The following is a 27,664-nucleotide window of genomic DNA, read 5'->3' as shown; positions in this document are numbered from 1 at the left end:
ATAATAATGCCAATCAGCAAGTCAGTTGTGGCCCCCAGTTGGGGGCAGCTCGGCAGCTCACTTACCTGGCATGCGTTAACGGTATTATTGTCGGTGGATTTGGCGGCTGCTGTGGCACGATAAGCCCTCGTCGTGGCGGTCCACGCTGCGGCAGTGAAATATCTCCGGCGGATCTTAATGAAATTACTCCCGTGCTCTCGCGGTTGTTGCAAAAGCGCACACGGCCACCCTGAAAGAGAGAGAGAGAGAGAGAGGAGTGCGGAGGCATGAGTTTTTTTTTCTTCATGTTGGCAACATGAGGATTAGCGCTCAAGTAGAATTTGTTGGTCGCTGCAGAGCAACAAATTATGAAAAATTAACAAAGTTGTAAAAGTTTATGCGCCGTGATTTTGCTCTCTTGCTCGCTTGGAATTTTAAATTTAGTTTATGCGCACACGCAGCGGAAATTGCAAAGTTCGCTAAAAAGGGATTACTGTTTAAAAAAAAAAAAGAAAAACATTTGGCTTGGCATTCAATTTTTTTCTGTTGCGTAAATTGCAAAGTTTTTGATAATGATATAGGAACTGCTCTGCTCTGGCATCAAAAGCAACTTTAAGGCCTAAGCTGCCGCCATCATTAACATTTGTTCGTTAGGCAAATAATCGCTTAACCTTTTTGTGGCCAGTTCCAAGTGCTGCGCAAACCGCAAAAGTTTGCGCTCAACAACGAGCATTTTTCAAATTTATATGCATATTTTATATTTGTTTGCATTTAGCCACATCAAAGCGAAACATAAAATTGAAATCGAAAGGCCACAAAAGGGCGGCTCAAGTAGATATCGACTCGAGTCGACTTCGGCATCGACTGCTTGCTGCTCAGTGATTTCAATTGACTAAGAAAACAAATTTCTCAGCACCCAACACCACCCCGCAGAGCTTGCCGTAAGCCTTGACAAAAGCGCAACTTTTGCGTCTCTAACAGCAAAATTATGCAGAGCGCCAGCAACAGAAAAATGTCTTCAAGTCAACAAGAATTATGCAGTGCTTTCTTTTTTTCTTCTTGCTTTTCGACTGTCAATAAAAGTAAAGTGAGTTCAACTTGAAGTCCTGGCAAGAGACAGAGAGAGTGAGTAAGCGAGTGAGTTGGCAAAGAGAAAATGCCAAAGGACATGGAATCGAAATCGAAGTTGAGAATCAATGCGCTGGCAAAAATATATTCAGCGTATAATTTAATAAAGCAAATAAAAACGCAAGCGCAAGCGCCACAAAGCAAACTCCGTTGAGAAATCAAAGCTGCTGTTGCCAGCTCGACTGACTGTGTGTTGGTGTTGGTTAAACTCACACAGACACGCACCTGTATGGTGGCCGCCGGACCGCCATTGAGGTTGGCCATGAGGAAGTCATCGGGATCGCTTTCGTAGGGCGGCTCGTCGTACCAATGACCTTGATGATGCAGCGCACTGACCGCATAGTGAGCGCCCGCTGGCACGCCCCCAACGCCCATGCCACCACCAGCTGTGGCGGGTCCAGTTCTCAGCGCCTCATCGTACATATAAGTGTCATCTGCAAAAAGAGAGAGAGAGAGAGACAGAGTTAAAGCAAGTGCTAACTATAAATGGCTTTAAACTTTTCGCAATGGCAACAAGATATTATTATACGCCACGTTGCACACACACACACACACACACACAGGCAGACAGACACATAAAACTTGCCACATGAGCTGGAGAGCTAAAAGTTGCTGCTGACGGAAACGGACATAAGATTTTATGCTCGCTTATGCATGTGACGCTAGCCAGACTGTGGAGCACGCCCCAATGCAGCAGCAGCAGCAACTACATTTGCTGCATGTATCTGTGTGTGTGCTTGCAACTTTTGGCTAAGAGTGCAACATGCAATTTGAGGCCTTGTAATTGGGGCCAGAGTGAAATATTTTATTGTCAACTTACCCAAGCGTCCCTCGCCACGACTCATTTGCAATAAGCCTTGGCGTATGTCCCGCAGAATCTGCAACGAAAAATCAAAAATTATTTTTACTTTTAGTTTGAAGCAATTAACATAAATTCCAGTTGCTTGAATCGAAGTTGCTGCTGCTGCCCTCAAGCAAATGCAGTTTATGATCTCTTTTTTCTTTGAACTCCTGCCAGGCTGAGCGTCGCCTTTTGTTGAGCACTTTGTCTGCTGTGACGCACGTGACTGTTGTACACAATGGCAAACTTTTTTGGCAGCCGACGAAGTCTCATCTCATTTGACAACTGCCGTTGAGAGTCGTCAGTACTTTCTACGCTATATATATATATATATATATACATTTTTTATTGCTTTGGCTACAGCAAAGACGTTAAAATTACAAAAAAGAAGGCAACAATTCCATTTGGCGAACTAAAACAATTTTGCAGGCACAACTAGAACTGCTGCAACATAATAGCGCCATATGTGTTGCATACTAATCTCAAAAAAGAGAAATAGAAAGGATGCCAGGGCCAGCAGCAACATTGACAGCAACTAGCGTTAAAATTAGCTAAAAGCTTTTTGCGGCCTTGCTGCATTAAATATGCATCTAAGTGTGTTGCATGCAACAACTGAGTGAGTGAGTGAGTGAGTCTGTGGGACTGACACTGTCGCAAAAATAGAGCAAGCAATTTGCTTATTTATGTGGCACGTAGCCTAATCACATTGCTCTACTTAGTGTTGTGCCTAATTGACTGACCAATGGCAATAGTTGCTTTTGTTGTTGCTGCTGTGCCGCATGCTCATCATAAATATTTCATAGGCTAAAACAAATTTTCTTTAGCCGGCAGCGAGCTGCCAAAATGGAAAATAAGCAACCCAAAACTGGGTCTGGGCTTGGGCCTGGGCCTGTTCATGGGGCAGGGCAGCAAAAACAGCAATTACAATTAGACAAACAGCAAGTTGTTTGCACAAGCTAAGCGGGAGCAGCAGCAATAACACAAGTCTGTGTGCGTGTGTGTGTGTGTGTGTGCTTTTCATTTATGCACAAAAATTATTGCCATTGCTCAGGCGGACACGTTGTCGACATGCAAACAGACAAATTGTCGAGTAGCAACGCAATTTTATCCAACAAACAGTAAGAATTTTGCAGTTGCAACAGTTGCAGTTGCAAGCAGCAGGCACAGCTTGACAAGTTTTTGTGTGTTGCAAAATTGGTTTATGAACTCGTTGAGTGAATAATGCAGCTGCATAATTAACTGAAGCAGTTGAGGGCAGCTACGTTTATGTCTTGCAGCTGATTAGGCTAAACGTGTTTAGAGACTCTAATTTATTCGCTTGCTTTGTAAAGTGATAACAAGTGCCAGCATTTTATTCATATGTTTTGCTTGTTGTCTACTAAAAATAATTGCTATTTTCATAGCCAAGACTTGCATGCACTTCAATTTGCATTATTTTGTAGTTAGAGAGTGGCCAAGTGAAAATTGCCAGAAAATAGCCACAGTAAATATTTTAGTATTTGATTGTATTGCTGCTCTGTTGATTTTTCTGTTTATTTATGCAAGCTGCTGTCCTGTTATTTATAAATACTTGGCTATCGTACATATTTTGCAGCAGCTCAAGGCAATGGCAATTGCCATTGCTATTGCTTTATGTTTATTTAATTTGAATAAAATGTGAGTGCAAACAAATGCTTGATTTATTTTTTGGCAATTGCAATTGCAATTTGCGTTGAGGTTTTTCCACACACATATTTTTGTTAGATAGCCATGCAATTACTTTGTTTGCTACACTCACCTCTTCATGCTCACGCTGGAATTTCTCCTTCTTGCGCATTGCTTCTTGTACTTTAAGCTGAAAGACAAGAAAGAAAAAAGAAAAACAAATATATGTTTAATGTCAGTTTGTTGTTTTTTTTTTGTGTTACAAAGTTTACAGCAGCAGCAGCAACAACAACAACAATTGCCATTAAGGCTAAGACTAAGGCAAAGGCAACTTTATAGTCTACTTTTAGGTGTCGTCGCAGCAAAGTTGCGCCTCGTGTGAAAAACATGCGTGCTACACTCGCTCGTGTGTGTGGGCGTATGCGTGGGCGTGGCTGCATGTATTATGCAGCTGTTGCTGCTGCTTCTGCTGCTGTCTGTTTGTTGTCGCTGTTGATTGCATTTTGTTGCTTGTTTTTGGTTGCCGTGGCGTTGTTCGCTGCTTGCTCCGCTCGCGCTGTCATTAATAATGAATGCTGACGGCAATGAACTTTTAAATGTTGCATGCATCTACTTTGTGCCACACGCTTCGTGTTGCTGTTGCAGGTAAACGTGCTCAGCAGCAACCATTGCAGCTTTCGTGTTGAAATTGCATTGCAAATGCAACAGCAACAGCAACAGCAACATTGGGTGTGGGCTGGCATAAGTAGTAGATGTGCAAATTTCTTACGCTTGTTGCTGCTTTTGTTGTTGTAAACAATTTTGAAGTAATTTTGTTTGCTGTGGCAGCTGCTGCTGCTGCTGCTGGCAGCAACATCAACGACGCCAAATGCGTTGCATTGCATAAATATTTATGCAGCTGCTGCTGCTGTTGCTGCACCTGCTACATATTTATTGCGTATACGCATCGTGGTACTTACTCTATGGATTGTCTCCTCGAAACTCTGCTGCTGTCCACCAGCGCCGCCATTTATCATCTGAAAGTGCCGCAGTCGATCGTTGGCCGCCTGTAACAAAGCAACAGCAACAAAAATAAAAGAAGTTAACGAAATCAATTAGAATTTCAATTTTCAATGGCAGCAGCATCGTGTGGCAAAAGTTTGGCTCACTCACTCGTTGCTAGCTTATTAAAAACCGCGCCCAACTTGAAAGCTGCTGCTGCTTGGTCTTAAAATATGCAAGGGACCAGCAGCAGCAGCAGCAGCAAAGAGACTCATAAATAAGTTTGGCGGGCCACAACACGTGCTTTATCGCCATTACCGACGCCATTTTGTATTTCACACCTTTTCAGCTGCTGGCTGGCTTTAATTTTTAATTAATAACAAGTCAGAGCAACGAGGGTCGCGACCCTCTCAGCTCTCAGCACTCGGCACACAGCTGTTAACCCTTGACCCTACACAGTGTGTCTAATGCGTTTGTTTTCTTATCATAAATAGCAAATCAGCTGAGGCTCTGCTCTGCTCTGTGGTTGGGGTCACGTGTAAATGGCTTCAACACATGGCCATGGCCAGGTGAGTGCTGTTTAATTATATTTTGTATAAGAGCAAAAGGCAAAAAGCTGCTGCTGCTGTTTGGCAAGGATGCTGCTACTTAGGCGCATATCCTTAGTCATTTCCTGCGCTTATCGCTCGTCCCAGCCCCCACCCACTGCCGCCCATTGCGCCTGCAGTCTTTGGCTTACTTGTACATTCTCTTTATTATTTATTTTCAGGCAGGCAGCTTCTTTCATTTATTTATTTATTTTTTCGCTCTCTACTTTAGCATTCTTTTTTTTTTTTTGTGCTTCTGCAGCGCTCGTGCGCTCGTTGCTTTTGAAAAATTTATGCATGTCCTTGCTTATTTATGAGCGGCGACGCCGCCGCCGCCGTCCTGCTGCCTGCTTGGCAAACGTTATCTTTGGCCACAGTTTCATTGCCAGGCAGCTTTTGTTGTGCCCGGGCTGGCGGGCTGGCGCGCTGGTCTCCAAGAATAGTGAGAAATGTCTACAGCGCTGGCGCTCGACTCCCAAAAGGTGCCTGGCTCTAATCAAAGGCGCTCAGCGCTGAATGAATCCTTTGTGCGCGCAGGCGGAGGAGGGGGGCGGGCGGCAAAGCAGAGATAAAGTGAATACTTCTGCACTGTACTTTGTACACAAGGACACAACATTAGATTGCGGGTGTGGGCGGGGGTGTGGGTGCGAAGCTAAGAAAGCAATGGCAATGTAGACATGCCCGCCAGCAGCCAACCCCAGCACATTTTTAACCTTTTGAGCTTGGCGTGCGCGGCAGAGTTGCGCGCATAAAAATTTACATGTCCCCGGGGCCAAGATTAAGTACAGCAGCGGCAACAGTAGCAGGAGCAGCAGCAGCAGCACAAGCAGCAGCCAAGACGGCAGTCACAACTGAAGGTCATAAAAACGAAACGAAGCGAAGCGCACAACAGCGCAAGATATATACTATATATATATATATATATATAGAAAATGGTGCGCAAATAAATTGAAAGAATTACCGCAGTTGATTTAAATGAAAGGCGAAGACAAACAATTTGCTTGCGGTCATAAAAGCCAAGCTGACAAAATGGCTTTCACTTCTGCTGCTGTTGTTGCTGCTGCTGCTGCTGTTGTCATGGGGATTTGGCAAATAAAAAAGTAACAAACTTTTCGTACAGTTAAGCAACTTACCCGCGCCTGTGCGCCATTTTGTTGATTGTTGCGATCCCTTCGATTGACAGTCTTCAAGCCTTTCAGCAAACGCGCCAGCGTTGTGCGTTTTTTCGTCTCGCGTCCCTCTGCAAATGGAAAACGCAAACAAATTGAATTAGCTTGGGGAATTGCAAGCGAAAACGAAAATGTGAACTTACCTGCCGTTGGTGGAAACTCATAGAAATATGCAGAGCGCGGACTTAGGCAGCTGCAAGCAAAACAAGAGTGAATGGTAACAACTTTTATAAGACAAACTGTGTGACGTTTTACTTACTTTTGTTGCATAAAGTTCAAATGCGCTGAGTTGGGCGGGAGTGTCTGATGCTGTTGGGGTCCAACGCCGGGCTGTGCTCCCGCCTGTTGTCCTGGCACAAGTGGTAGTTGCTGCTGTTGCTGTTGCAGCTGCAACTGTTGCTGCTGCTGCTGCTGGTGTATGGCCTGCTGTGTTTGCAGCGTCTGCTGTTGCAACAAATGCTGCTGCTGCGTTAAGCCGCCGCGTGCAACGCGCGGTGCAAACACGCCGTAGCCAAAGCCGTAGATCTCGTCCTCCTCCTTGTCCGACAAGCAGCTGGAGGGCTGCAACAAATTCTTAAGCCATTGATCAATATGCAAAGCTAATACAGTTATAGTTCTTTTTTTTTGATTGGCAACAAGGTGTAAGCGTGCAACATGCGGCTAAAGCGAACATAAAATTCAGAAAACAACACAAATATTTACAAATTTCATTTTGGGTTATTACTGTTTGCCAAATATCAGCGCCAACATCAATAAATTTAGCAATGCAATAGTTTTCTGTAAATATTTGCAAGGTATCCGGGCAGCAGCTCTGTGTTGTGTTGTTGTTTTTGGAGTTGAAGTTGAAGTTGTTGTGGGTTCGGGGGTCATACATACCGAATATTTTCCGGGCACATATATTGGCTGACTATGACTATTGGGCAGGCCGGCGCCATGCGCGGAATGGCCGCGATGGCCATGCTGCTGTCGCTGGTGCATCAGACCGCTGCCGCTTAGGCCGCTGCCACCGCTGCCGCTGGCACCGCCACTGCTGCCGCCGGCTGGATGCAGCGGACTGCGCTCCGCCCAGGCTGCTTGTCTAGCATTCTCTAAAGCACTTAAAATATCTCCAAAGGGAGCCATTAACAACTCGCAATAAACGGAAGCTAGACCCTCTAAATGGCCGCGTTGTCCATCCTGCAAGCAAATACCAATGAAAGTTACATATACAAGTCCAATTCCAAATCCAAGGCACTGGCTCTATGTCTGACTGTCTGACTGTCTGAATGGCTGAAGCATGAGGTGAGTAATGCATTAAGGTGCGTTGTTGGTGATGGTGAAGTGAGGTGGTTTGGGGGTTATTGGTTTACGATATGTGGAGGCTGCTTTACAAAATTGGATTACGTTAGCAGTTGCAGTTGCGATTATTATGAGCGGTTAATGATGTTATTGATGTTGGCGCCTTGGGGCAGGGGTTGGGGGTGGCGGAATCTCAAGGCGATGGGCGTGGTGCGTGCTGGCTGATTAGATGCTTAGTAATTGATTAATTTGCTTGAGTTAGTAAGAGTTGCTTGTACGCTTTGTTATGTTAGTCCATATTTGATTGCTACAGTCGCACACAAGTGCGTGTGTGTATGTGTCTGTTCGTGTGTGTGAGTGTACAATGCGCTTAGCACAAATTAGTTTGCCGCTTGACGCCAATTCGTGCAAATTATTAAGTCGACGCCCCCTTAGGGCACTAAAAGCGAACGCCTAATGCACTTACAGCTTGCCTACGCTTGTCTTGGCATAAATTATGGCTGAAAGCAAAGTGTGGGTTGTGGAGTGGGTGGTTGCCTGCTTGTGCGTGTGGGCACACACACACACACACACGCTGATGTGTGCAAATATTTACAGCTCTGCCTAGTGGCAGTAAATTGTGAAACAAGAACAAAAAGAATAAAAAAACACACACATACACACAAAGAGCGATAAAATTGTTAAGCAAAAGTTGCTGCTAAATTACACAACATGCATACACATACATTGAAAAAAACGCACATAGAGAAAAAGGTTCGTTACAAAATTAAGTATTTAAGTTAAAGCTGAAAGAGCGTCGTATATACATGAAGTTTGTATTGAATTTGTTGGTATTGTTATCAATTTATTGATATTTATTTATTTAATGTGTTGCTTAAAATAATTATTCTTTTATTAGCAGTTCTTGCACGTCAATGTTATGCTTAACGAAACGATCTTCACTCTGTAAGACTCTCGCTGCTAATGCTTATGTTATGTTAAGCTGACTCTGTTAAGCGCTTTACATAAGATCCACAGCGCTTTACAGCAAATTCACTGTCATCTAACACACTAACTTATGCTTATTCAAAAACCTGCTTACATTAACGACTTTTTTCACAGTGTACATCATTTTGCTTGTGCTTTTGCAGCTTTTGTCATAGCACTGGAATCAGAACCCTCTCATGGTATTGAGCCAAGTCAAGACTGACGCACTTTTTCATTGCATACCTGCAGGGGACACATTTGAGTCAAAGTGACGCACTGGGGCGTTGGGCGCTTCGTCTAGCAGAATGGAGTGGAGTGGTGTGGGGTGGCAGCCATACCATGCCACACGGTGTGGCATTACATGTAGCTTGGCATCAATCAAATATGACACGCATTAAAATTCGCACGCTGCCACAAATACTTGGCGCTGCTTGGGAAAATTGACAGCCTTTTACCTGCCACGTTGCCGACGCAAACGGCAAACGGGAGCGAACGGCAGCGAACAGGAGCCACGCAACCTTCTCAATCTCATTGACGCGGCAACGCGCTGTGCATTATAAAATGTTGTTGCTTCACTTGGGCGCTGGCGTTGGTTGCTTTATGCCTTATTTATAGTTGAATTTTATGCCGCAATAGCAACAGCAATAGCAACTGGAATATACGCACATACAAAGTATGCGTGTGTGTGTGTGTTGGTGTGTGTGAATATTGTGTGCAATTTAGCAGGAAATTGCTGCGTTTAGCGTAATTTTTGCTACTTATTGCCACTTGACGTCGCCCCCTTTTCATTTGCCGCCTTTGGCGCTTTTATTACGTTTCTAGTCTTTGTTTATTGCACAACGAGTTGCCGCTAACTGTTTTCGTTTTTGTTTTTTATTAAAAGCTCTGCCCATAAATTGTCAACATTGCTGCTATTTTCACTTCATAAAATGTTGCTACTCAATTGCTGAAGCTACGAAGTGACAAAAGGTTGATTATGCAATTTATGTGCGAACTCAAACTTGTCATTGGGTTTTACGTATGTGTAACGGCGATGAGCTCATAAAGTCATTTGCAATTTGCGCAAATAGACAACAAATGCGAGCTGACAGCTGCAAGTTGGCTCGAGACTAAATATGAGACATACACACTGAGATATATGCTCGATTTAACTCAGGGACAGCGACAGCTCATGAAGCAAATGAAGAAGTGAACAAAATAACTGTCGCAATAAAATAATTTATTGAAGTCTTGCAACGGCAGCGACAAATGCAATAAACTTGCACACCATGCGGTCCAACATGACGTATGAGTTATAAATTTATTTTCAATAGTTTGGCAGCCCCAGCAGTAGCAGCAGCAGCAGCAGCAAGCTTCGCAGCTTTATTGGCAACTCTTGACACACATAGCACAGCGCAGAGGAGCGCAGCGCAACAAAAAATAGCAAAAAAATATATGTGGCTAGAGCTGGCAGAAAGGATAAAGTGATGCATGGGTTTAATGCCCTCACGTATACTGACAACGGCAAACGACAGCGCAGCTGCAAAACTTGTCTACTTATGAGGCAAGAATATGTTGCTACGCCAAGTATATTGACAGCGGAGCCAAAGCCAACTAATGCGCCCCGCATGTGTGGGAGGTTTTCTTCTTTATTTTTGTCGGTAGGTAGTTGGCCCCGGATCGTGTCGGGATTTGGCAATGACAGCAAAACTTTTTTTTCTTCTACTTGGCAGCGCAAATTCAGTTGCAGGCCAAATGAGTTTGTTTATTTGTTTTATGTATTTAGTAATCAGCTTTTTGGCAAAACAAATTATTAGCAGCGTGAGCTAATAACTGAACTGACAGTTAGAGAGTAACGAAGGGGTCAGGCGGAGGGTGTGGCATGTAGATTGAGAAGCAATCGATGCACGTTTGCTCATTAGGCGCTCAAGCTTGTCAATTCTTATTACTGTTGTTGTTGTTGTTTTTAACGCAAACTTGGCACTCGACTTGGCCAACTGCTAATTGATGTTGTTGTTGTTGCTTCGGCAAGCGTTTAATGAGCAAACAGAACGCACGCAAAATCACAAAGAAGGCACAAACGTCTGTCTGTCTGTCTGGTCAGCCCGTATATTTGCACAAGTCTCCAACTCGCAAATGCCGCATGCAAACACCAATTAGAGTGACCGCATGACAAACAAAAGGTATCAATTAAGCGGCCCAGACACACACACACACGCATACGCGACTGCTTTAAGCCGCTTAAGGCATTTGCTGGGAAAGTCAATTTATGGCTGAGTCGACTCAGTCTTGAACAATCATTGGCATTGCATCCGCTTCCGCTGCGTAATCAGCTAAAAGAAATCAACTTGAAGTGAAGCGTCTACGTCTCCAGCTATGCGCATGTTAGCCTTTGACTATGCATGGGTGTGTCTATGTGTGTGTGTGGTAAGTAGAAGAGCAAGCAAAGCACTTAAGGGTTAATTTCATAAATTGTAGATCAAAGCATTTGCCAGCGGGCGGGCACAGGCATTTCATCTGCCCTGCAGTTGACAATTTTTGAAAGTCAGTGATTTGTATATAATCCTTTTATAAGGCACAATAGCTGCTCGTTAACGAGCAAATGAGTTTTGACATGGCCAGCGTAGCAATCCCACCCACTCTCCACGAGCTGGCTGCAAGTTTAAATTACAGAAATGCTGACAAGCTGTAGAGCCACTGAATAATGCGTGGCCATTAGCACACAGCCCATCAACATCATCATCGTTGTCGCTTGCTCAACCCAACCCAACCCAACCCAACCCACAGTAGTGCTTATTGTAGTTGGTGCTGAGCTTGAGTTAAAGTTTTGCTGTTGCTGTTTTTGGGTGTTAATATGCGGCATACATGCAATGTTCCTCAGCTGTTGCGCTGCCATTAAGGATGAAGGTATTTTGTACGCGACCATGTTAAGTTGTAAAAAACGCGCGCAAACTTGTGCGCGCTGCTGCTGCTGCCGGCGCTTGGGCGCAAAATTCATTAGCATGTGCGCGCCTGCAAACGTATCGACAAGGCTGCCAGCTGGAACTTAGAGCTGGAGTTGGAGTTGGAGTTGAGGGCAGAGCGCCTGGCAAGTATTTTCTAATTAAATACTCATGTTTTACAATATGACGCTGACATTTTGCGGAAATGCCTTTTAATTTTACATTTGAGACACACAAACACACAGACACATGTGTGTGGCTCGGCAATTTGCTTTTTAACTCATTTTGTTGCCACTGCTGCGACTGCTGCTGCTGCTGGGGCACATTTCAGTTTAATTTGGCAGAAATGAGTTTTAGTTTTCATTTGAGCAGTTTTTACAACGGGCCATGTGTGCCGGCTGCTGCTTTAGCTTTGCTTTTTGCTTTTGCTGTATCATTTCCGTTAAACAGTTGGCAGTGCTCTCAACCCTCCCCTCCCTCAACCCTTTGCACTTGTAGACATTAGCAGCAAATAATTTAATTTCGCATTTTAAAGGGTTGTGTGCTTGAAAAAAATTACGCATACGGCATGTTGCACAAGTCAGCAAAGCAAATATGAGAAATAGCAACTGACAAGTGACTGGGACTGGAACTGGGAACTGGCGCCTGCGGCCTTGCTGACATTTCAATTTCCATCATTTTTTTCCCAACCATTCGCATTGTCTTTTGAGTGCTTTGTGGGCTCCCCTTGGCGTGTGGGTGCGTGCAATAGCATCAGCTCTAATTAGCATTAAATTTCATGCGCTAATGTAATTGAAGTTCTGCAGCAGAGAGAGAGAGAAAAACAAAAGCGAGCCTTGACAGCTGCATGCAACACCTGCCACCTTTTGCATGCCAGTCAAAATCGTCATGCATTGCATCGCTCAGTTGACATGTGTGCTGTGCGGCATGCGCTGCGCTTGCCACCGCTTGGGGCAACATTGTCTTTGGCAATTTATGCGTTTGCCAACGCAATTATGCGCACATTTTCGCACAGCATGAGATTCGACAGAGTCGACAGTTGAGTTGGGGTTGCCTTAAACGTTTTGCGTTTTGTATTTTGTATTTCGGCGTAATTTAATTACTTTTTTGTGGCCAGCGGCTTGGGCTTGGCCATTTCAAAATTTTTGTGGCCAAAAAACTGCTTGAGGCGAAATAAGCGCAAATTAATGTTGTTTTAATTGTTAATGAGTTTGTGTGTCTTGGCATTTCGCAATTAAAACTATGTGCCTTACTAATTAAGCGCTTGTAATTGGCCTCGGCTGACAACGTTACAATGAATTATTAGCCCAGCTACACACACAAAATACCTTTAGGGCAGCCAGCGGCTGACGAGCTGACATTAAATGCACAATCGAACTTGAGTAGACAGACAGGCAACAACAACTCAACACTCTAATCTGCCGCAGCAACAAGGCAAACAAGCAATGAAAAAAGCCCAAAGACTCACAGAGAGTGAGAAATTACTAAATGTAGGCGTTGTTTTGCAAACTGACAGCCTGAGCAAGTGCCAAAATGACTAACGAAGGAGTTTCAGTTTGTTTCAGCCTTTTTTTTCGTTGCTCTGCTCTGCTCTGCTCAGTTTGTCTGTCCCACTGGCAGGCAGACAGACAGATTGAGTTTCATGTTGGGCTGTAACAGACACGGCCAAACAAACAGCAGTCATATGGCAATGGCAATGGCAATGGCAAACGCACAACCGATTTTTGTTGCCAAATTACACTTGAGCAGGCTTTTCTTTTTGTCGGGCTACTCGAATCGGCCGGCAGCAGAGAATTTCCACATTTGGCACATCAATGTCAAATTGAGGCAAGCATCTCACACACAGCTCCAACGCACTGGCCAACTGTCAGGAAATTGCTTAAAGCGTGTGGCATAGCGTGGCATGTGGCGTGTGTGCGTAAAGTAGACATAAAATGAAATGAACAAAAAGATTTCTATCTGGCGAAATGACCAAAGTTGCTTAAAATGAAAGCGTGTGCGCTCTTCTCGTCGTCTTCGGGGGCCGCACAAAACAAATGAGTGTGTAATAAACGCGGCCCAAACTTTCAGGGGCATAAAACTGCAATTGCTTGTGCTTGAGCAGAAACTTGCGCCTAACAGCAGGCAACAATTTTTTTTTGCTCGAGCGCTAATGGCCAAGGGGTAGTTGGTTGCTTGTTAAGGCGCAAACTTCTTTGTCATTTGGCTCGTTGCTTATCTGATTTTGGGCCCTTGGAACGCTTCGCTGCTAATCCAAACCAAGGCGCTTAAAACAATTTGCTGTGATGCGCTTGCTCGCTGGACAACGCAGCGCAATCCAATTGACTTCATTTGTCCAGCTAAAGAGCAAGAGACTAAATGATAAAGCGCTCAAGGCTGTCGCTGTCCAGTCTTTGACTGCCTGGCATTATAATGGCCTGTCGCACCCTCGAGCCATATTTGCAGTTAACCGCATCGGACAACAATAGGCTGGCTGAGTTTTGATGAATTTCATGTGGGCGTAACTGGGGGGCTGGCTGGCATATGAATTGATTTGCTGTCAGCGCGCGACGGTGGTGGCGGCGGTGGCAGCGGCTGCATGCACGACTTGTCTTCACAAAGTCCTCATTATGCCGCACATATGGCCAGGCACAAGTTAATGTTGTTGCCGCTGTCGCCACCACGTGCCACTTAATATGCGCAGGCATGTGGCAAGATTTCGGCGCGCTACCCAACCAGCCACCCACCCAAAAGCTGCTCCTTACTTATTCAGTATTTGTCTTTGACTTATTTTCATATTTGCGCAATTTTACGCATAAGTTTGGTGTGCAAACAAAACAACGAAAATAAAAATAATCGAATCGAATCGAATTGTATGTAAATATTAACGTAAGCAAAGCTAACGATTAAAGATAAAGATAATAATAGCGTGTTGCTAAGTCTATGCATAGCCATGTCGCTTACTAAATTGAATATTTATGCCAATTTCAATAATCTCTGCGCTACTTTTTGTCGACGTTGAAGCCAAAGCAAACAGCCCAACAAGCTGTTAACATTTTAATAAAAAACCGCTGTCGAAATATTTGCGTAAAATTAAAAAGGCAAATGAAGCAGCGAGCAGCCAATGGCCAATAAAACTTTCTTCATCAAGTCAACAGTGGCACTCGACGCTCAACGCTCAGCGCTTTAGTTATTATTTTCTTTTGGTCTTTTGCAAGTCACGAAGTCGCTGCGTTAACCCAAAGACCAACTTTGTCTTGGCTTTGAGCCAACTGCATAGGCCAAAGCGTGACCACGCAGTTTTTCGGCCAGGCCAACTGCAAAGCTTGACATGGCCACAAGGCTGCATTTAACCCCAAAACAGTTGCAAAAGTGCTACGCGTACATTGAACCTACTACAGCGCGAGAGCAAGAGCAACACCAAGCACGCCCCAAGGCAGCCCAAATAGTTGTTGCAACAGCAGCAGCGGCAGCGGCAGTGGCAAGTGTAGGCTGCCAGACAGACAGCCGACAAGTGCATGGGGGTCGCTGCTCTAATGAAGCCAGCCAAAAGATTTACACTTGCAGCAAAAATTTGCTAACTTCGATTAGTTAAATTTGTAGGCGCTTAACATTTGCTGACTACAGACTGCGCCTATCTATGCTCACTTTAACATAAACTGTAAATAATAATAACATAGTCTGTAAATATAGAAGAAAGTATCCGCTAATTTGATTAAACTTTAACCACTTGCTACACATTTAAGCGTTTAATTTTAGGGGGGCTTCTTTTTTTTGCAGTGTAGCATTGCCAAGCCATAGGCAAACAGTTACCAAAAAGTGCATACAACATTGCAACGCCGTCAGCAGGCAGACGAACTCGGCCTCGGTGCCATCTGTGAGGCGTACACACTTGTCAGCTGCCGTTAGACATTGTTGACAGCACTTGCAACGCCCACTTGCCACATCCACATGCGCTTGCCTTCGTACCTTACCAGCTGCCAGCTGCTATGCTTTAGTTTCAGCGCTCCCTTTGCTGCTGCTGCTTTTTTTTCTTTCGCTCGTTGGCTGGCTGTTGTCATTGGGCTTGTCAGTTGTTTGGCTTTTAGTAGTGGCGCTCTTGCCAAATTGGCTGACCCACTCGCTGAAAAGTGCAACGTGCCTGCCACTGGGACTCACTCGCATTGCCACATCAACAGCTCATTTTTTACTGAATTCTGCTCTATCGGCTGCCTTATTTTTTGTGTTATATTGAGCGCTTTGTTTGGTATTTATTGCGCGGCTTTGGCGCTGTAAATCTGTTAAGCTGTTAAGTGCTTTGCCATCGCGCATGCTTTGGTGGGGTAAATTAATAAAATTTCATGAAACTCGCGCTTGCATTTATTATGCTAATTTGCCAGTTTCAACTCTTCTGCTGCAGCTGCTTATCGATAGCTATTGGCACTTTCTCTCACACACAGGACTCTAATCTCTATTCACAATTGCAATTTGATTTTATGTGTGTGTGTGGAGCATTAAAAATGCAAAAGTGATTATCGCTTATGGCAACATATGCAATGCCAATGAGTTTATTATGAATTCACTTGTGGCTTTGGCTCTGGCGCTCTATGTAAAATTTTGATTGTGTTTATAATGTGCATGGAGCAGCAATAAATATGTAAACAAAGCTGGACAAAGGCATGCCAATTTAGCTTAAGCATTATCTCTCTCCCATTCTCTCCCTCTCTCTCTCTTAGCATTAGTTGCAACCGCAGACAGACAATCGCCCAGCGCTTAATTCGCAGCAGGGCGCATTAATATAGCATACTTAACAGCGCTGCATTGCATTTTGGCCGCTTGCCAATAACAATTGCATATTTGGTCCGAGAGGGGAGCAAGTGATAACTCGTTTCATTTATCTTTATACGCTTTCAGTTCAGTGCCAAAGGCTTGGCTTGCTGGCAATCTAATGGGCGTTTGCCCTTTTTATTCAAAGGGCATTTGAAAGTCGATCAATGACTTTGCGCTGCGACACTTTTGCTATTTTTCATTAGAACATTTGCCTGTGCGTGCGGTTAGCTGCATTTGGTGCTATATACGCATATGTATTTATAGGCAGGGCGACATAAAGGGCGCTGGGCAGCGTCTGTGTGGGCTAAGCCACAATAGCATTAAAGGGCGGGAGGTTTTAATTTATTTAAATGCTTATCACGAAAGGCTTAAATGTTATTTCGCTTGTTGCTGCTGCTGCTGCTGTTGCTTTTGTTGTTGTTGTTATTGCGGCGGCGGTTTAAAGCGGCTTATGCGTAAAATAACCATTAAAAATATAAAATAAGAACGGCCCGAATGTTTGCGCTACGCTTTCGATTGCGGTTTGTTGTGACTGTCATGTTGCATTTGTTTGCATGACTTTGTGTAATGCGTTGCTATTGTGGCTGTACTTCCGTTTGGCAGTCGAAATGTATTGCTTAATTAAAGGCAACCAAGACGCACACACACACACACAACTGAGACACAGGAGCAGCAACCGAAGCAACCCAGTTGTCAACCACAACAAGACAGAGCAGCTTACTCAGCCTCTCCCTCTCCCACTCCCCCCACTCTCTGCGCTCAATTAATTATTCAAGTGAAAATTTTCATATCCTGTGATACATACAAAATAAGTCAGCATGGCCTGTTGGGCACTCCAACCAAATCGACAGCTGTTGACCTTACCTCAAATGGGCCTGGGATGCTGCTTGCCGCTTGCCTTGTTTGCTGTGGCAAATTTATGGTTGCAAATTGTTTTGCACCCGTCGCAGGGCAAAAAGGTTAACACGCGGCGACGCCGGATGAGTAACATATTCAGGTTGGCTCGTTGAAAGTCAACATGGCCCCAACCCTTCGGGTTGGCGTTGTCTCAGCTGCTCAGCTGGTCAGCTACTTTGCATGCGCAACATTGCCCCGAAGCGTGGGATGCAAAGGTTCCAAGGCGGCGGCGCCCGTTGTTGTTGATGATGATGATTGTAATCCGGTTTGTAAGTTATGTGCTGCTTAATTGAGTTCACATGCACATGACCTGAATTTTTGATTGCGGCAGCAACAAAAACAAACACACACGAGCCAACTCTAAAGCAAAAGTGAACCTAAATGCCTTCAAGTTCAAATGTGTGTGGCTGGGGTGTGGGGTGTGGGGTTGGGTGGCGCCAGGTGTGCTGACTGCTGATGAGCTTAGACACACACACACACACGCACACACATAGACACTATATTATGTAACATGCACGTGCTGTGCGCCCATTTAAAAGCACAGCAGGCAGCGCTGTGGCTCCAGCTCTGGCTGTGTCTGTGGCTGAGGCTGGGGGCAGCGCTTAACCTGCAAGCTGATTTCACTTATCCTCTATCTTTTTGCAACGCTTTTGCTCTTATTATGCAATTTCCATGTGTGTGTGGGGCAAAAACAATCTCTTAATTTTCGTAAATCTGCACCTCATAATTTATTTTAATTGCCACTAAGACCCAAGCTCAGACATTGCCTGGCAATTGCTTTGATGTTGCCTTGCTAGGGCATAAAAAATGACCCGGACCAAAGCAATTTATGATAGTGCTACAGCTTTAGCTCGCATTGTTTATGTTGTCTGGCTATAGAATTAACGTGAGTTGTTCAAAATTTCGACATGTGTGGCAAGCAGGCAGCAGCAGCCAAAAGCAATTCAAACTTGCTTCAAATACAATGTGAACTTTTGCTCAAGCCAAAAACTAATGAAACTAATTTAGTGCTGAGCTCAAAGCTAAACAGAACGCACAGAGGCATCAAATTCAACACACACACACACACACACACAGCTTACGGTTGGCAACAATAAAAAAAGTATTTAAAATTGGTTGCTTGCAGTAAAAATATGTTAATATGCACCTGCTGCTGCTGCTGCTTGTTGAAGTTGCAGCTAGAGCGAGAGTTGAAGCCAAAATACACTTCAACTTTAGCAATCACAAGATGCAAGGGGGTTGGGGAGTGGGGGCATAGCCGCAACAATGTTCTACAAACTTTTGGTTGCAGTAACTGTTGCTGTAGCTAAAACTGAAGTTGAGGCACAACATTTGACAAATGCCAACGAGCAACGGAGCAACAGAGCCAACGAAGCAGCTTGGCTATGCCCTGGAGGCCTTTTCTGCATGGGGCTTCTAATAGTTTGATGTATGAGCCGCAACCACACATATGTAAATGCTGCTGCTGCTGCTGCTACCCGCATGTGTACGCTAAGCCTTTTTATTACGCAACGCAACGCTCTGTGGGCATGTGTGAGCACAAAATTAACGCAAATGTGTTTAGTTTTCAACGAGCCCCAACACAACAGCATGCTGGCTGACAGGCGCGCTGTTAAAGGTGTCTAATGGATGACAGTGTGCATGTGTGTGCCTGTCTGTGTGTGGGTGTATGACTAATAGCTTTAGGGCCGCAACTTTTTGGCTAATTTATGTCAGTAAAGTGCTTTAAAGTACGGCGCGCCTGCAGATATGCAACAATTTTTTCTGTCCATTTGCTTTGTTTGTTTATTTTGCGTTTCGCTTATGTCGCCTGCCTTTTTGTGCAAATAATGAGCGCAAGTTCAAAGCCAACATAAATAAAATTGTTAACATTTTGCGCTATGCCACGCCCCAGACACGCCCAAACAATTGAATTTCCATGCACAGAGCAAAGCAAAAAAAAGCAGCAGAGCTAATGCAAGCTAAGCGCTGCCCTACGCTATAAATATTTGTATATGTGTAGCCGTTTGTCTTAGCTTAATATGCCGCATTAAGCAGCGTCTAGGGTAGCAACAGAAATAAAATAGCAGCTGAAGTTGTGTGAAAGTTTTGTATTTTTTGCTGCTGCTGCTGCTGCTGCTGCTTGCAAATGGAATTCGCTGTTTGATGTGCGCACGTACTTTGCTTCTTGTTGTTGTTGTATTTTTAGCTCGACTTTCACTTGGGCGTCGCCTTGTGCAATTGTTTGAATACTTTTTGCAGCGCATTAAATTAGTTTCGTTTGAGTTAACGTGCCCGAGCCAAAGCTGCTACGACACAGACAAGTGCAGACGCCAAGAGAACAAAAATACCAAAATGAAAGAAAGACGAACGAAAAAAAATACATATAAACTTATAATCATGTCAGTCAAAGGCAACAGCATGTTTGGGGGGCTAACAAGAAATTGTTGTACTTGCATGTAGACACACACACACACACACAGGGAAGTGTAGCTAGCTGTTGTCTGTTTCATTGGTGGTGCTGTCAAAAGAAACTTTTTGCACACAGACAAGTCAGACAGTTGGCGAGAACGTGCAGCAGGCGGCGGCGGCGGCAGCGGACGGAAGTTTGCCCCAAAGGGACGCAGCCAAAATTAACAAGCAAATGGCAGGGCAATTGACTTTAATGTCAAGCTACTCTCACTCTCTGTCTCGAACACTGTCTCATATAAAAGTGTCGACAAAGCGCAGTCATAATTTTGCCAATACCTTTAATGTCAATTCAAACAATGAATGTCAATGTGCAGTCAACTATGCCAGCAACGCCAAACTGCAACTGGCTGCTCATAATTGAAAAGCTGCAGCTCAAGCAACGAGCTCAGTGCTCTGTGCTGTTGACAAAACGCACAAGCAGAGTCAGAGCCAAGGCGTCCATAAGCTGGCTAAGCTGCTTTGATTTCAGAAACTGCCAAGATGTGACGATAAGTGCTTGTTGCTGGCTCTGCTCTAGCTGCTGCTGCTGCTTTTATTTACATTTGTTTTTATTTGTGCTTCTAATTGAAGTGCCATTTAGTCTGAACGTGCGTGTGTGTGAGGGTTGCCCGCAACCCTTGCAGCTAAAATATTATGCAATTTTCATAATGCGCATCATGATTGAGATACTTTGCAGCAGATATGTCTGTCTGGCTGGACTCCCTTGTGGCTTGTGCGCTTGCCACGCGACAACATTTGTGGTTGCTTGCCTGGGCTGCTGCGTAATTTTCATAACTTCATTTGCATTGCAGGCTGTGTGGGGTGGCAGGCAGGCGAATGGAAACAAACAAAGCCGAACAACAAAAATGTTAAGCAATTTGAAATTTGTAGCTCTTCTCTTGCTGCTGTTGTTGTTGTTATTTTGGCATGACAACGACGCATGTCAACATGGTATAAATCACTAAACGCTGTATGTCAGTGTCAAGTGTCAGGAGAGGCAAAAGGCATAGCCAAAGCTAACGCCAAAGCGAAAGCCAAAGCGTCTGCTGTTGTCTCGGCTTGCAGCTTGGGCTGGCTGGCAGGACAATGACCGTTACAGCGGTTATGCTGTTACCGTTACCATTACCGTTACCGTTACCATCGGGCTGGCTGTGCGTCACTTCATTGTTGACATTTAACGTGTTCGTGTTTGGCGTGACAAGTGACATGCTGTGCGCGACCCGCTGGCGCCCGTCCGCCCGCCCGCCGACCAACTGTTGCCAACCCACCGAAAAACACAAAACAAAAAAAATTGAATGAGCGCAAAAAATTGCTGAATATAAAGGGTTGACAGCGGCGCACAAAAGGTAGCGTATAATTGCATAAATATGCAAATTAGTGAGCGTGTGTGTGTGTGTTAAGCATTGGGGTGCGTGTGTATGTGTGTGTCTGCTTGACGCATTGTCGCCCCCAATGTCAACGAGTGTTGTCAGGATGTGCAAGGCGCTCAAGCAAAAATCTATAGCATACTTCCCAGCGTCAGTGACGCCACCTGTGCTAGCTACACCTGTCTCTGTCTCTCACTCACTCACTCACTCACACTCTGCGCCTGTTCTATGCATATGACATATCCATGCGAAGTTGCGCCTGCAGCTAGTGGCATGCAACATTTACGGAAATGCGTCTAATTTCCAATACAAAGTAACTTTGACTGCCACACAGACAGACAAAGCAGCATTTGTCTTTACACACACACACACACACACACAGTCGCATACAGACGCATTTCCAAGCCAGTGCACAAGTGGCGCGCAGCTTGTTAAATTTTGCATTGAACATTTCATAGCAGCTGCTGTTGCCGCTCTCTTTGCTCCATTTGTCTGCCCCTCTTCATGTGTGAGGAGCGTTGCAATGTGGCAAGCTTGTTAGCTTATGTGCACATATTTTAGCTGCGTCGGCATCGGCTGTCGCAAAAATAAACAAAATGTTATTTATTGAAAATTGTTATGGACTTGCGTTCGCTTGCAAGCCAAGCAAGAATCTTAATTTGGCTCAAAAGTTTCTTTAAGTATTTTTTTGGTTGCTTTTCGCTTTTGCTTTTGCTGTTGCAAATTCCTTTTGGCATGCCTGGGCTTTGGGCCCTGTGGCATTATGACAAAATGTGCATTTAAGTGCAACATTTATGTAATATGTGCGTCTGGCAAGTTGCGACGCTTTAAAATATGCAAGGCGCCTCCGTCTCCGTCGCAACGTTGCTGACGAGCGAGCGGCGGCAAACGAAAAAGTTCAGAAATTAAGTTTGCTGACAAACGAACGTATTGAAGGCGCCGGGGCAACTGGCAACTGGTAACTGGTAGCTGGCAACTTTGGCAAGAAGACATTTCTAAACTTAAATAAGCGCAAGTTGCCTGCACGTAATTGGAGTGAGAGGAGCTGGCTAGACCTAGACCTAGCTGCTGTGCCACATGTGCGACACGTTCGCGCTCACTCTCTTGCTCTCTCTCTCTCTCTTTCGGCAATGTTTGTGCAACTTTTCTAATGCAATTAATTTCTGCACTCAACGACGAGAGCACAGTCGCAGTTTTTGGGCACAAAAGTTTCAAAAACTTGGCGTTTGGCAACAAAAACGTTTTGTTTTCTCTCACCCAGAGAGCCCAGAGAGCTTGGGAAATGCACAAATTAGTGCGGCAGCATGTGGTCCGTTGCCTGAGCTGCGCCACCCATAATGCATGTCATAATGGCAGCCCCCAGCCCTCAACTCATTGTTGAAGTTGCCTTTGCCGTAAATTTGTCACACGCACAAATTGTTGAGTGGGGGGCCATGCCCACCATGCCCCATGCCACTTGTTTGCTGTAATTTAAATTTTTAATTAAGCACACACAAATTGTTTTTCAGCGGTATTTGCAAATCTCTGACAGATTTGTGTTGTCAGCGCTGGCATGCAACACGAAATGATAATGAAAACGTTTATACATTTGCCACACACAGACAGACGCACTCACTCACTCACACTCTCATATGTTTGTTTTGTTTGTTTGTTTGATTGTTAGTTTGTTTGTTAGTATAGCAAAAGCATAATTCAAGCTACGAAGTAATGAAATGATAAATACGTTTGTTGCTTCCATGTGCAGACAGTTAATACAACGACTTGTAGTTGGCCAAATTCAAAGTGAACACTTACCTAGAACGAGAAAGCAAGAAATAAAATAAAATTAGTTATATTTTTTTTGGGTAGCATTTTGGCTGTCGCTGCCACAAAGTGTGGCAGGTTTAATGAAAAACAAGCAAATCCAATGCAGAGAGTCAGAGTCAGGCTAGACAAAAATATTTGCCTTGCATTTTACAGTTTAATTTCAATTTCACTTTTATTTTTTTTCGTTGTTGTATGTTTTTGTTATTGTTTGTTGAAAAGTTGTTGCTGCTGCTGCTGCTGCTGTTGCATGTCTGTCTGTTTGATATTTGTTTGGTTTGCGGCTTGTGCGGCCGCATTTATAACAATTTTTTCCATTTTTTTTTGGTTGCCCGGATCAGTTGAGGAAACGCGCTCAGGGCGATACACAGTTTCAATTCATAAATGTTAATATTTATGTTTTGATTTCAAACAACGCCACCTCTGAAATATTAATGAAATGCAAACAAAATGTTAGCGCACACACAAGCGCATGAATGGGTGTGTGTGTGAGTGTGGCAGGCACAAGCGGCGGACATAGTTGAAATGCAAATAATGTTGACTGTCGTAGCAGCAGCAGCAGCAGCAACGAAGCTAGCGAAGCAGCAGACGTATGAACACCTGGCCAAAAAACGAAGAAGCCCCAAAAAATCAAACAGAAAACTTTGCCGTCGTCGAGCGCTCTCGCTGCTAATACACACACAGAGAGGGTTCGCTGAAGTTGCTTCTCAATTTGCAAGAGCTTAGAATTGTGTGTAGCTAAGTAAAAGTAAAAGATATTTGCACACAGTTGCTGGAAATTTATGCAAAGTCTATGGAAAGTCGCTTTGCGTCCAAATACAAAAAAAAACACACACACACATAGATAATCAGCGAGGGCTGCCGCGCGCGCTCCTCAAAGTATGCAGCGCACTTTCGGTGGTTGAATTCGGTTCGCCACTCACAGCATATACATATTTTATTTCAAGATTAACGCTTGTCAGCGCGTCGACTGTCTGACTGATTCTCTTTTTTTTAAATATATGCAAAAAGTCGTGAGCCCAAGCACAATTTCAATTCGGTTTGTTGCACTTTGTAGCCCTGGCCTTAGCCTGGGCGCAGCCAGCAGCTGCCACATGCCACACCTAAGTCCCTGCATGTGTAGCCAACAAGAATACAAAAGAGAGCGAGACAGTCAGACAGCCAGCCAGACAGACAGACAGGCAAATTTAGCTGCAGGGCAAACAAATGACAAAAGGCGGAGACAACAACGTCATCGGAAGCTGCTTGTCCTGGCAGTCGTCGCCGCCGCCATCGTCGCCGTTGCTGCTTTAACGAGCAGCTGGCAAAAAGTAAAAGTGGCGAAGCTTAGCCCAAGCGCTGAGGCTCGCACGCTTTATTGATTTTCTGCTCAATGCGCCAGTTGCACATGCGTCGACTGCTGCGGCTCGAAGCTCGACAATTTCATTTCATTTTATTTTATTTCATTTCATTTTTTTTTACGTTGCTTTTTGGCGTATTTCCGGCGATTAAGGCGTAGCTTGCGCCGTTTGTTTGTGAATTATTTAATGTTGCGCTTAAATTTTCCGGCCCAGCCACATGCTACACTTTGACTGCGCCCCTGTATGGGTGTGTGTGTGTGTGTGTGTGGCAGCATCAGTTAGTGGCACTTGCAACACTTTTGTGATTGCGACCAGCGCCCATTGCGAGTCTTTGAACTTTTGTCTCTCTCGCTTTATGGCTGTCTGCTTGTGCTTTGGCTTTGGCTTTCGGTTTCGTTTGTCGTTTTTCGCAATTCGTTGGCCATGTCCTTTGGCTTGCCTGCTGGCTGGCTGGTGTCCTTTTAACGGCTGTTGCTGGCAGTTTCTGGCATTGGTGTGCTTATGTCTTTTGTTGTTACATGGATTTGCTGCTTCCTTTTGCCGGCTACGCTCTCGAGTGGTATTTAACATTATCTGCTTGAGTACATGTTGCGGTATTTGCAGCAGACAACAGACAGTTTGTCCTTAGTCCACTCTCGCTCGCACAGCACCGAGAATACGTCGACACTAGCCAACGGGGTTCAGTTCAGCAGCTGGCATGTTCTTTTTATATTTTTTGCTGCTGCTGCTTCTTTTGCTCTCTTTATGCCTTGTCTGCGTTTCCGCTTACAACAGCAGCAGCAACAACAACAACAACAGACGTTGTCGCCATCTTTTTTGCTTGAGCGCTGCAAGCCGCTTATCTTCGGTTATGTTTTCCTACATTTCTGTTCATTGTTTGCTTTTGATTTGATTGTTGGCAGCGCCTCTTTGCCTCTTGCTAACTTTTAACGAAATGTCTACAAAGGATCAAGCATTATGTGCTGCTGCTGCTGCCACTGCCATTGCCACTGCCAATTTCAAATGCGTATGCTTTTGCTTTTGCTTTTGTTTGTCTGTGTGTGTGTGTGTGTGTCTGAATCACGACACTGCTTACGACTTTCGCTGGCATTCGCCTGAACATTCCGCAGCATCATTTGCCATTTTCCATTTTCCGTTTGACTAAATGCACTCAAACTGCCAACTGTTGTCGCTGTCGCTGTCTTTGTGCTTGAGCTTGTGCGTCTTCGTGCTTCTTGTTGTTGTTGCTGGCAGCATTAAAAGCTAATTAATTATGATGCCTCAGCTTGTTGGCGACGACGGCAGTTAGTCAACGCATGCAGCTTCACAGACTCTGATTTATGTTTAGCTGCAGCAGCAACAGTTTGCAGCTTTCACTGATTGAAAAGTCTGCGCGCTCTCAGATTTGCTGTCAAAGTATCCGTTTCAATAAAACATAATTTATTTTTCAAGTTGTCGACGCGACGCGCACTCGACACCTTTCTGAGCTGAGCCAGCAAGGACTTAAGCTAAGCTGGGCTGAGGGGGTGTTGCTGCTATTGGACATACAATAAATCTTCTTTGGTTTCATTTAAAATGCAGACAGATTGGCTGGCATATTCGATAGCAGCGAAATTAAAGTTAATGCTAACAAGTTGAAGACTTCAAGTTGTCGTGTGGGTCGCTTTATAGCTTAACTACGTCTTATTTAATTGTTATGCATGCGTGTTTGTATTTTTATGTTGCACGAACGCTGCGCTATTCACGCAAATATAAAATGCATTAAAAAATTCCGCGCATTTTATTTGTCGAAATGAGTCACGAGTGCAAAAAGCCAAATGTCAATTTGATGCATGTTTATTTTTTTTCATATGTCAGCAGCTTAAACAATATGTGTGTAGATTATTTAGCTATTGTTGCTGTTGCTGCTGCTGCTGTTGGTGTTGCTATGAATGTTGCATGGCTTTTCAGTTATTTGCCAGAGTTTGGTTTTTTCTGTTTTTATTACTTTATTTGCACTGCCATAACAAAAGCATAAAAAGAAGCAGAAGAAGAAGTAGCAGCAACATTTCATGTCAATTGTCAATAAGCTGCAAATGAAATAAAAATATTATTTCTTGCTTTTTACTTTACTTGACTTTTCTTTTGTTTTTGCGCTTTTTATGGTGGAATTTATGCATACTGTACATATTTTATGCTGTATGAGAACAAAAAGCACGTAACACGCATACGCCATGTGTGACGCAGTCAGTCAAACTAAGTGAAAGGTGTAACGGCTTAACGGCGAGAATGTCAAGTGCGTGTGCGGAGATGAGAGCTGAATGAGAATGGAGGAAGCTACGTTAGTTTTGAAGCTTACAGAAAAATCAAAACATGCCACACTTGAAGCTTAAGACAAACACACTTCATTTAAAACCTGTGCCGAGCGAGAGCAGCAAAGGAGTTGTAAAAAGCACTTGGCAACACTCGAGCGAGCCCCAGACACACACAGCTGAGAGTGGAGGTGGGAGTGGTGGAGTGGACGCCGCCGCCGCTTCATGCGCCATTTGGCAGACAACAAATAAAGCAAAAAATAATAACAATAAAGCGACTGCGACAGCAGCTGCACTTGAAGCTCGCACATGTAGCAAGCCCAAAACTCATTTCGAGTCACAGTCGCAGTCACAAGTCCGAGCTGAAGTGGCACGACTCTTAGCCATTCACAGAGCGTTCCACGTTCGCTCTGTGTGCGCTGCACTAATGAAGTCTCAAAGGCGCGATTAAAAATGTAACTTGTGCGCAAGAAAAACTACGCAAAGCGAAGCGCAGACAGCGGCAGAGACTGTGAGTCGCTCCTCTGCATGCAAAGCATAGATAAAAAAGCAAACATGTGCCAGAGCGGAGAGCGGAGCTGGTGGTAACTCGTTGGCGTTGATGCGCTGCTCTAAAGTGCTGCTTCAACACTTTTAAAACTTAAGCCAGAGCCGAGCGCTGGTAATAGCCAAAGCAATATGAGACAGCAAAAGCCAGAGCGAGATGCAACGAACTTCAATGAAGTAGAGACAAAAAGCTGTAGCACATTTATCACAAAGTCGGCAGGCAGTCAGACCAACAGACAGACGGACAGACAGACAGACAGACACACTGACTGGGGCGTCTGATTGGAAGTTTGTTTTGCTGTTGGGTGCTTAGCGGTTGCAAGATTGGCTAAGCTGCGTCTGTTGTTGTTGCTTTCTATAGATTGCGCGCATGACATTGAAAAATTTATTGCACGCTTGTGAGTTGCAAGCTGAACAGAGTCGGGGCTTGGCTTACAGCGGGTGGTGGGTGGGTTCTTGCCCTTCAGGGGTTGCATCAATGTCATTGACGCGCCACCCACATTTAAGTTTGCATTTAACACCTGCAAATTGCAGCAATTCGAACGCCAGATGGCGCTGCTGCTGGGCACTTGGCTTGGGCTGTCATTTGAAATGCAATTAAAAAGCATTTTGAGCACTTGGGCCAACTTGACATGCGCCTGATAAATAAAAGCAGCCTGCACTGACCTCCACTCGCTCCTCTCCTCCTCTTTGTACTGCATTTTATAATTCACTTTTTGCTTTGTTGCT

General features: G+C 44.5%; 1 protein-coding gene across 7 annotated transcripts in view; it reads right to left on the bottom strand.

Moving 5' to 3' along the window:
• LOC108603365 overlaps window positions 1–27,664 on the bottom strand; it is an 89,872-nt gene that overhangs the window by 6,964 nt on the left and 55,244 nt on the right. For 2 of the 7 annotated variants that reach the window (XM_017992117.1, XM_017992120.1), the window contains exons 2-10: window positions 7,206–7,505; window positions 6,589–6,902; window positions 6,473–6,522; window positions 6,294–6,400; window positions 4,552–4,638; window positions 3,726–3,782; window positions 1,928–1,985; window positions 1,321–1,541; window positions 66–229 (exon numbers count right to left, since the gene is read on the bottom strand). In XM_017992117.1, coding sequence (XP_017847606.1) covers window positions 66–229; window positions 1,321–1,541; window positions 1,928–1,985; window positions 3,726–3,782; window positions 4,552–4,638; window positions 6,294–6,400; window positions 6,473–6,522; window positions 6,589–6,902; window positions 7,206–7,505 — 1,358 coding nt within the window. The remainder of the gene's footprint in view (window positions 1–65; window positions 230–1,320; window positions 1,542–1,927; window positions 1,986–3,725; window positions 3,783–4,551; window positions 4,639–6,293; window positions 6,401–6,472; window positions 6,523–6,588; window positions 6,903–7,205; window positions 7,506–27,664) is intronic. The other 5 variants (XM_017992119.1, XM_017992121.1, XM_017992118.1 and 2 more) reach the window with 4 other exon arrangements.

The sequence above is a fragment of the Drosophila busckii genome, chromosome 3R (genome assembly GCF_011750605.1).
Source record: "Drosophila busckii strain San Diego stock center, stock number 13000-0081.31 chromosome 3R, ASM1175060v1, whole genome shotgun sequence".
In the NCBI taxonomy this organism is placed as follows: Eukaryota; Metazoa; Arthropoda; class Insecta; order Diptera; family Drosophilidae; genus Drosophila; species Drosophila busckii.
The sequence above is the reverse complement of the archived record's forward strand: the minus strand, read 5'-3'. Positions and strand labels throughout refer to the sequence as shown.